This window comes from Acanthisitta chloris, unplaced genomic scaffold (assembly GCF_000695815.1).
Source record: "Acanthisitta chloris isolate BGI_N310 unplaced genomic scaffold, ASM69581v1 scaffold43551, whole genome shotgun sequence".
In the NCBI taxonomy this organism is placed as follows: domain Eukaryota; kingdom Metazoa; phylum Chordata; class Aves; order Passeriformes; family Acanthisittidae; genus Acanthisitta; species Acanthisitta chloris.
Window position 1 is genome coordinate 6,225 of NW_008656194.1, and position 10,644 is coordinate 16,868.

At 36.8% G+C, this 10,644-nt stretch overlaps 1 protein-coding gene across 1 annotated transcript in view; it reads left to right on the forward strand.

The window, feature by feature from the left end:
• HDAC10 (histone deacetylase 10) overlaps nucleotides 1–10,644 on the forward strand; it is a gene marked incomplete at its 3' end in the record, with an annotated part of 16,897 nt that overhangs the window by 5,561 nt on the left and 692 nt on the right. The window contains exons 9-19 of the mRNA XM_009084200.1: nucleotides 125–184; nucleotides 567–656; nucleotides 1,937–2,043; nucleotides 3,639–3,706; nucleotides 4,345–4,456; nucleotides 5,092–5,182; nucleotides 6,726–6,811; nucleotides 7,378–7,431; nucleotides 8,049–8,133; nucleotides 8,560–8,745; nucleotides 10,524–10,639. Of these exons, the coding sequence (XP_009082448.1) occupies nucleotides 125–184; nucleotides 567–656; nucleotides 1,937–2,043; nucleotides 3,639–3,706; nucleotides 4,345–4,456; nucleotides 5,092–5,182; nucleotides 6,726–6,811; nucleotides 7,378–7,431; nucleotides 8,049–8,133; nucleotides 8,560–8,745; nucleotides 10,524–10,639 (1,055 nt within the window). The remainder of the gene's footprint in view (nucleotides 1–124; nucleotides 185–566; nucleotides 657–1,936; nucleotides 2,044–3,638; nucleotides 3,707–4,344; nucleotides 4,457–5,091; nucleotides 5,183–6,725; nucleotides 6,812–7,377; nucleotides 7,432–8,048; nucleotides 8,134–8,559; nucleotides 8,746–10,523; nucleotides 10,640–10,644) is intronic.

Here is a 10,644-nt window from a genome sequence, read left to right on the forward strand (position 1 = left end):
TAGCTTTATTTATGTTCAGATTCTAACTGAAGTAACTGCCCATCATGATACAGTTGAAATCCAGTACAAAATTGAAAATAGGACATAAGAATGTGCTACAACTGTCTCTGGGTTTTTTTAACAGTTTAATCCTGAACTGGTTATTGTCTCCTCTGGATATGATTCGGCAATTGGAGACCCTGAAGTAAGTAACTTGTGGCCTTTGTGTGACTTGACTAACAAGTCATCAATCTGTTTGGAAAATATTCCTATGTCTTTAATGCCCTATGATCGCTAAGTGAAATTCACTTCAATCAAGCTAAAAATACATGTTTGAGTCTTTAAGCTGATTCCCATTCATTAAACACTACAACAAGACATGTAAAGACAGATTATCCCATATGTGTAATTACCGTGTTGTTTTTTTCACCGTCCTCCAAAGCAGTTGGTTCGGCATTTTGTTAGATATAATGAGGCAAGTGTTCCAGTATTCCAGCTCAGACTTGGGTATTTCAGACTGTTTGGGAATTTTTTACCAATGTTTTTAATTCAGGGTTTCATCTCTTAAAATTTTTCCTTTGATTTAGGGTCAGATGAATGCCACTCCTGAGGTTTTTGCTCACCTTACCCATTTCCTGATGCAGTTAGCTAATGGAAAGCTGTGTGTCATCCTAGAGGTAAAGACTTGTGAAATGTACTCCCAGGAGAAGGGTCTTTGTATTAGAGCCATTTCAAACTAGAAGCTAGGAAGTGAAACTTCTTAAGAAATAATTTCTTCTTTTTATCTTTCGAGTATCAGGAATGCAAAAAAATGGCTAAGAGTTGACCATATTCTTATACATTAAAAGAAATGTATGTCTTTAAAAAACAATTTTTTTACCTTGAAGTTTTGTAACAGAGGAGCCATATCCTCATCATTCAAAACCATATATCCTCCAGAAATCTGTTCAGTTCTTGTGAACAGTGGCTAGTCTGCTGCTCTGGACAGTCTCACACTCATTAAAATGTATTCAGTGAATAGTCTGCATTACCAAGCTTTTTATAAGTATGTCTCACTCCAGGAGAGTTCATAAAACCTTTTACCTAAATATACTCTTACTTAGTAATGAAGCCCTTAAGAAATTCCCTTATTTTTGAATAAAAGCATCTATGCTAGCTCTTTAAGAGCTGGTTTTTATTCTTTTTTTAAGACAATTAAAAGTGTTATATCCTTTTGAAATCTAGATTTCAGCTTCCTATTTCTGCTGCATGTTAAAAAAATGGTGGTTTTTCAGGTAAATAAGTGTGTGGAAATATTGCTGCCAACAAGGTCTCCAAGAGTGGCCTGTTTATAAATTGATTCAGTTGACCTCTATTTTGCATGACCTTTCTTCCATCATCCTTCTCTTCAGCAGGTTGTTATAGATATTTCTGTCTATTAGCTCAAGTGGAAAAGAGCATCCCCTCCCACTACAGATGATGTGCCTGCTCCATAGGTGCTAGGCTGTTTCCTGCATGCCACCTAGCAGTCTTCAATCCATCTTCAGTTGTTCTCCAAATTCTGCCAAACTGTCAGGCAACCACATCTTAGTAGTGGGAGATTTCTCTTGTACAGGCATTTTAGAGGACTGATAGCATTTGCCTTCTAAGGAATCTAAGGAATCTAAGAATTGTTGAAGATGGCAGGTCAGGGACGGGAGTGCAGAAGGCATACATTTCCAGGGTTTTCATGGCAAAGTCTAAAGTTACTTGAACCATGATAAAGTGAGTTGAATCATGAGATGCCAGTGAAGTTCAGCAAGTAGCCACTGACTTACTGTTTTCATTTTGAAAATCATTGCTTTAGATGTACTTGCATACCATCTTCTGTTTCTGTAAATACAGATATATTTCAAAAGTGTACCTTACTTTCTATGATGACATTCAGAGAGATGTTAAAAGTACTTGCCCCTTAGCTGACACAAAATACTTTTTTTAGGGTGGGTACCATTTGAAATCATTGGCTGAATCAGTTTGCATGACTGTAAAAACTTTGCTTGGAGATCCTGTACCTCAAATAACTGGAGAAATGGCACCTTGTCTAAGGTAAGCATATAAAAAATTTTAGAACAGCCCATGTATTTATCAAAGAGGCTGAAGACATGCATGCTTTGAACATTTTGCTGAAGCAAGGTTTCAATACAGTAGTTTATAATGTATTATTTTCTGCTTTGGATAACTTATGGTTTTTTAGTCATACAAGGTACAGTTTTGTATACTCTTGTTTCTGAAACTCTTTCAAGTTGCAGGATGTTAATGGCTTATGGTTTTATGCTATTTATCCTTGGGCCTTATTATCCTGTAGAAATCCATCTCACTCAAGGCTTGGACAATCCTGCTGTAATCCAGGTAATGCCAGTTAGTGACAGCCAGTACTTGGGAAAGTATTCAGTTACAAGAATTAGTTATTCAGACTCCAGAGCAACTTCAGTTGCTGTAGTACAGCAATAGCTGGAGCTAACCTTTCTCTGATCAGTGAGAGTTAATGCTGTGCAGAGCCAGTCTTAATGAATCCTTATATTTCTGGAATTTGGAGCATCGAGGCCTTGGGTGCAAAGGCACTTGACTGTGTGGAGCTGTAGCATGATAATTAAATTTCAAAGCTAACTTCTTGGAGACAATAAGACTGTATTTGCACAGTGGTGAATCTGACCTAGTAAAGCATTCTGAGCCTTGGGCCTGAATCAGTCCCACATCTAAGCAGTGTCTTTCTCTCTGCCTGTCTGTACTATCTTCTCTACATCTCCATGTTCTCAATCTCTCTCCCTCCTCAATAGCTGTCCTGTGCTTTTTTCCAGCAGTAATGCTCCCCATGCACTTTGGTGGCAACACCTACTAGTTGGCTGTGTTAGTTAAAACCTGGAGCTTGGATCAGCCATGAAAGCAGTATAGATACAGACAGACTGTGGGCTGAGTTGTGTTTGCTCAGCTGATGGGGCAAAGCTGGTTAATTTTGTTGCCAGCTCATCCTATAGTTCTTTTTCTTCTCTACCAACTGTGGTATCTCAGTTTGCTATCATTCAGGGTAATAAAGAGTTGATTACTTATTTATCCTTTACATCAGTCCAGCTCATGAACACCTTAAAAATATATATATGCAGAATTTCTCCAGATGAGAGACCATGACCTGAACTATATTTGTGTGATACTTAATGTATTAGGACTGTTCGCCTGTAGTGCTGCAAATACCAGTGATGCTAAAAAGGAGATTTCAACACAAGAATACCAGGGAATGTGATTTACTTGGTTCCTGAGCAGATTGTCTTGCTTTTGAGTGAATCTAATTAAACCTTTACATTGTATAGATAAAATTTAAGACAAAGCAAAGACAGGTGAAATCTTGCCTTTCCTGAACTCAGACAGGTGTGCTTCCTCCAACAGCAGGGTTGGGATTTCACTCAATGTATGTAAATGTATGTATATGCTGCATGTGTTCTTCACTTTTTTGACTCTTAAATATAATCTTTCCAAGCAATCTGCCCATTGACTCTCATTCTCTTTATCTTTCTGTTCTGCATTCTTGGAAGAGACCAGAGCTTGTTCATTTTCAGTTGGTTCTTTTAATTTTGCTTTTCTGTTGAGATGTGTTATTTCCTGTACATTCATTATTGCTGACACTGTTAATCTGGTTTCTTTTGTAGTGCAGTTGAATCTATTCAAAATGTGAGAGCAGCACATAAACCCTACTGGAAATGCTGGATGTATGAAGGTAACTTCTCTTTCTTCAAGCAAATGTGATTTGATAAATGGATTCATACAGAAATTCAAAATTATTAAAATGAATACCAGTGGATTAAAATAACTGAACAAGCAGGTATTCATCCAGTGACTGACAGTGTGAGGCTTCATTCAAAGCCATGTTTGCAGCTGGTCTGAAAAGAACTGAGGCCAGCAAACATTATGCCAAAGAAGTAGCACTTTGATATCTGTGTTTGAGGATGCCATTTTCTGTGTCAAAAATACAGGCGTAAGATTTATTATCATTTATGACCTTTCACTAGATTAAGACAAATGTAGTAGCACTGAAAAAATGACATCTATGGCAGGAAATATTGTAGCTAGTGCATGGAAACAAATATAGATACTATGAATACAGATGTACTCTATTTTGTAAAGAAACGCATCCAAATATTGACACATTGCTTGAGCATTAATATCTGTGAAGCTCCTCTCTTTCTTTTTCTCTAGACACATCATTTTTACAAGATTTGAGCACCAAATCACACTTACTAGAGAAGGCTAATTCAAATCCCTCCACAGAACATGAATCCAAGGTAGCTGACAACAGCGAAACTGTCAAGGTAGAAAGGTTTTTGGAATTGCACATGAAAAATATTCTATCTCCAGTGCCTCCTATCAAAACAGCAACAACTGACTCTAAAGGTTCAGCACATTTGCTCCCTGTACCTGTTCATTTGGTGAAGGAAATGGACAGAACTGAAGTAGAAGCTCTTGTCAGGTTGGTCCTATTTATTTAATTTTCATCCTAATTAAGAGGATGAGAGGTCTCTGTACAGATTGTCATCTAGCTCTCTATCTGTCATGCTCATCTTTTTGGCCTTAGTCTGCTCAGTTATAGGCAGAATTTTCTCCTTTGAAAAATAAATACATTTGTGTTGTTTATCACTCATGGCCTTGAAATCCTTTCAAGAACTAATCAGAATACTTTTCTCTAAAACTCTTTCAGTAGAGATAGGACAGCTAATGCAAATGTATTCATTTAGAAAGAGATTTTCCTAGGAAGGTGCCTTAAAGCTGTGTATTGCCTTTTAGCTGAAAAAAATACCAAACTGCTCTGATTTAAGAAACTCAACCTTCTGTCTTGTCTTAGTCTAATTTTGACAGAACTCTTATTTCCTGAAGATCATCAGACACTTTTTGTTTTCTTTCCAGTGCAGTCAGGTTTAGAGAGCTCAAGATTGTCAGGCAACAGGGTTTTCATCTTCCTGCTAGGGCTAGGTTTCTGAGAACTATGGTGCAGCATCTATACAAAATGTACCCCATTAATACTAACTGCAGAGTACTGTATCAGGGTCCTCTTTGAAGACATCATTGCCTCTAACCTAGTTTTTCTTCGTGTAATTTATTTTACAGTGGCTTTTATGCAGACCTTGTGAAAGAGGACAAAACTTTGCTCTCTCTTGGCAGTACATTGGCCATCCTAGATAAAATACTTAAGAAGGAGGTAATAATATATTGCATTGATATTGGGAGTAGGAATGGAGTTGGATTCCTCTGAGTGTTGCTTCTACAATACTGCTGTCCAGATACTAGTTACCGTTTATCTCATGACTCCACTGATCTCAGCTATAATGTGTTTAGCTACAGGAGTGAGCATGCAAGATGAGAAGACTATTTAGGGATAGTTGTTAACCACAAGACATCTTTCTAATGATTTTTGGGCAAGTCATTGACCAGATTTTCTGTAGGTAGTCACAGTATATGAGTCAGTAAGAACCTTCTCATTGCTGTCAGACCTTTGTGTAAGCCAGGCATTCACACTTCCACTCAAGAAAAGCAGAAGTTGGTGTATCAAGCACCAGTAAGCAGCAGCAAGAAATCTGAAGAAATGTCAAAACTTATCCTGTCTCAGTGCACAGTTTTGCCTTCTGTCTTCAGGAGGGTGCTTGTTTCTACATTACCCTCCATTAAAAGATGTGCATCTGCACCTGTTTACCATTAGTTATACAACAGTTTACACAGATGAAATTCTGATTTACACATGTGCACACACACATACCCTTTAGTGGTGTTTTCAACAGCTCTACTGTATGCTGTGATTCCGAATAGAGTAATTCCAGTTCAGCATTTTGATTCTTGCAGAGTCAGGAATGAAGAGAACACAGGCTTTAGAGGATGCATGTTTGTATTTATATAGAAAAATGTGGAGAAACAAAGAAGAAACTGCAAACAGTTTAAGAATATTGCATCATAATAAATCAGTCTCTCCATTTGAAAGAAAATCTCTCTTTAAAGTACCAGGCCTGCAAGGAAGAGTTATCTTCCAGAATGGCTTTGTTCCTATAAGCCATCTTCCTGCTGTTGGAGGTCACATATGTAGATCCTGGGGACAAATTTCTGATGTTATAGACTGCACATAGCTCCAGGAGAGTCTATAAATAGATTTTTAAAAATGGTAACTGGCAAAAAGAAGTAAAACTTTTAATGAGTTGCAGTTATAAGCTCAAATTTTTGTGCTGACAAATACAAAGAGGAGTGAAGAAGGGAAGCACACATCTTTTTGCTTAGCTTTCATGCAGAGTTCAAAGCACAATACAAATGAGCACTGAAGGGTTGACTGAGTAGTACTGTAATTGTATATTCCAGAAAGGAATAGCTTGCATAGGTTAAAGGAAGAGTCAGAATTAGAATTCAGGGACAACCTCCTTTGCATAGGGTTTATTTTTCTTCTGCAGTTTGCCTTCTGGCACACTGAGTGTATCCAATCTTGAGACTATCTAGAGAACCTGTAAACATGGCCTTCCCCTGCAAAAGCTATTTTTACAGTTGCCTTTCAGCACAGCACCATGCTTTTAAAGGAATAGGAGAGCTCGTGGTGTAATAGTTACATATGGAGTTTCTGTAGAAAATGAATTAATAGCATTTTCTTGACCCGGCTGAGAGAGATTCCTTGATACACATAAGTAAAAATACAGTTGTTACACTTAAAAAATGGTATTATTTTGTGCAGCATTAATTGCTTCTGAATGAAAAAATATGTTTTGCAGGTATGCAGTGGAATTGCAGTGTCACCCACAGCTGCTGCTTCTGCTGCTGTTGCCCTCAGACATTCTCTTCGTTTTGGATTTCAAAGGTGAATTTTTATCTCTTGTGTTTGGACCCCTTTGACAAAATGTTGAGATCCTTAAGTGTGTGAAATATGGCAAATTGCCTGTGAAATCATCTTTTTTTTTTTTTTAAGGAAATTTATCTAATTTGTTTCTAATCTCTAAATTTTTAAAACAAACTTGTTTAAAACAAATTTTAAAACAAATTATTTTGAAGCAAATAGGATGCCCATGCATTTTCAGTATGTAGCCCAGATAATAGCATATATGTCAGCAAAAACCTTTTGCCTTACTGAAGGCAAAAGTTCTGTAAGGATGATGGCTGTGCTACCCTATATTTTGTTTGTCAGATTTCAATTGGGTTTAGCCCGAGGACATTTTCTTAGTTTTGTTTTTCCTCTCCAGTATTTGATGGGAGAAATGGGGTTACCTTGAGTGTCCTAAAAGTGTTTTCTTTGTACTTTTTATGGATCCAATTCAGAAACAATACACATTTTATTATGCTTCCAATCTACATGCAAACTCTTTATACAAATTGCACTAATTGAAAGAAAAAGACTTGTAAATGGATGTATATTTCTCTTTTCTGCAGAGTGCTTTGTATATTTGTTGGAGACATGCAGGTCATACCAAACACAGAAGATGGGTGAGGTTTCCCTTTAATTTAGGGAGTCAAATCATAAAGGCTTTATAAATGTGCATAAGTGTCCATACGTGTGATGAAATTTGCACTGTGGAATCAATCATGAGCTGCCACTCATTAAGTTTAGCTTAAGACAAAACACAAAACATCCCCAAATACATCCTCTAAGGCAAGCTGCTATCTCTAAATGCCAGTTTGTGTTTAGGTTTAAAGTATAATCCTTGATTGAAATTTAGATTGTTGCTGAAAATAGACTATTGCAAATACAAAAGTAATAAAGAAGGCAGTTATTAATTATGTAGAGTGTAACGCCCCATAACCACAGGGGGCACATACTGCTGATGCAGGGTTCCTTACTAAAAGCCTTCTTTTCCTACATTTAACTTCTTTTTTCCACTTCCCCTTTTTCTTAAAAGTAACTTGCTTGGAGTGTTTAATCCTCTTTTTAAAAATACCATAAAAAGGATTCCAGTTTAATTGTTGTTTACATTGTGGCACATAGAAATGCAAAGTTATTTGCTCCTGTGTTATGAATGAGTATTTAAAGAATGGTGAAAGAAAATCTTTTTATCTCATTCGAAGATGTTGGTTAAACACTCAGGTGTGTTTTTTATTTACAGAAAAGTACTCATCATACATATCTGTGAGAAAGAACAGTCTGGAAAAAACAGCTCAAAACACTATGTTTCTCTAAACTGGAAAGAGGTAAGATTCACTTTCTGGAAGCAGCATAGCAACATAAACTTTTTATACAGAACTAATAGAATATATTTACAAATTCATAAAGTGACATTGAGAATTATGCCCCTCACTGCAGTTTAGGCCTTTGAAAATTTTTCCTTTTCTTGCCCTTGTCAGGGTAGAACTCCTTCACAGAGCTTTAGAGTGTATTACAATGCATAGGTTTAAGGAAACATTCCATAGTTATTGCAGTTTATCTTCAATGTGAAGACACTAAAGAAAATACTAATAATCTGCATGTTTAATATAAAAATTGCTGGGAAAATAGTTTAGTATCCTGTTTCTTGGGTCAATGAAAAGCTTTTTGATATTCACCTTTCTGTTTTGTTTTATATTCTGGGAATTTGGGGGTTTACATTTATGCTGAACAATTTCTCATTGTTGTTAAAGGATGCTGAAGGAAATGACTTCTTTTCTGCTGTACTTGGATTCATTCTTCCTGTAGCATACAGTTATCAACCGAACTTAACAGTAATAGCTGTTGGACAAAATAGGAGCCTTGGAAAAAATGGGATTTCTCTGCTTTTTGCTTTACTACAAGGATTAGCCGAGTCTCGAATTTTTTCTGTGATTGAGGTAAGAAGTGGTGCCAAGCTGTGGTACATCAAAGTGTCCGGGACAGAACTCACATCAAGCAGCAGCATGCTTGATGTGAACTGCTTCAAACTACCCAGTAGAAAACGCTGGCTGTATGTACCTGTCTGTGATATACCTGAGTTCACACTGCTTTCTGTGCTGAGAACAAGAGACAGTTGCATAGCGAGCTGTAGGCAGCCTGCACAATGGAGACACTCAGGCATGAATGGTTATGTCTATAGACCATAGATGTTCTGACAATTTCCCACAACTTCCCTTTCTGTCTGGGATTCACAGTTCAGAGTTGTCCCCTGAAAAGATGCACTTGTGTGTTAAATCTTATGGCCTCTCTCCATCCAATGTGGTTGAACACAGCCCCTTGTCCTGTTTTTCACAGGATGCTGCATTTCCTTTCCTCTCCCCTGTGCTGTAGTTTATCACACACAACTTCCAGCCAGCAGAAGAGAAATCAGAATGTCACACATCCTTCAAGTGAACTTTAATTGGCATAATAGAGGGCTAGTCTACCCTAGCTTTTGTGTTTCTGGTAGAGAGAATGGGAAAGAGAACAAAGAGTATATGGATCTTTCACTAGTCTAGTTTTTTTCCACACGCTGCCCCATTAAGGATATCTAAATTTAGGAAGTTGGAGGTATCCAGACCCGTGTGTGATAAGTGCCAATGAGCATTATCTTCCATGAATTTGTCTAATTTCTTATGCCCTAATCTCAATTTACACTCGGCCTCCTCAGCGTCCTGTGGCTGTGAGTAACACAGTTTCTCTGTGTGTTGTGTAAAACAATAACTTTTGATTGCTTTTATGCCTTCTAGTTCGTCTTTAATGAGAAACTACAAATAATTGCTCACATATGCTTATTCTAATCTGTTCCCAAGCAAGTATCCAATTAAAGCCATGCTATTCATTAAGCTGCCAATTAAGTGCATTTTGACATAATTTATTCTGTAGTTTTTTCAAATGTTATTTGTTTTAATTTACAATGCTGATATATGAATTGTCTAAGCTTAAAGAATTTGTACATTGATTTGTACATTGTATTTGCACATTACTAATTAGGAGTATGAAATGGAGGGAATTATTGATATTCTGAAGGGTAAACTCAGACATTGAAAGAAAGTCAGCCATACATGTTAAAAAATATTGATAGTTCTATATTGGTACTCTGCAGGTAGCTCCATAACAGAACCATGTAATGTGTGGGGATTGTCTAATTCATGTGCTTGGCGTTTTAGGATACTTGAAAAAATGCTTCTCTCTCTTAAAATAGAGTTACAGTCTTCCAAATAAATGTTAATAATCTTCATATACCATCAACATTTCAAAATACAGTCAAGCAAATGATGCTGATTTAGATGGTGAGAAGTCCAAAACAGTCACCTCTTGATGAAGCAAAATATATCACTATTTTACACTGAGAAAAGTAAATGATGCATGAAGTAAACAAGCTCTGTGCTCCCCTTCCCTCCTAACACTTTCTGTCCTTAACCCAGCATTATTTCTTTTCATTCACAAAGGGAAAACAGAGATTCTTTCTCTGTTTGAAAGAAGCAAGTTTTACAGGAGATAAAAATTAATTTACCTTTTTCAGGAACAAAAATTCCATTTTGACACATTTTTATTTGAAAATGGAAAGTTGATCATTCTTGCTATTCATACTAGCAACTTAATCACAAAAGCTTGTTTTGACGTATTTCATGTATGACTGAAACAATGTGTTTGGTTTCCAGGAGAACTTCTTTTTTCTTTTCTTCTTAAATAGGACACAGAGATCGATTTAATGCCAAGTGTAGCCAAAGCATTGGTGGGTGCTTCTACACCTCCCTTTGGAGTTTATGTACCTCCTACTCAAGAGAAAGTAACTAAAATAAAATCATTAAGAG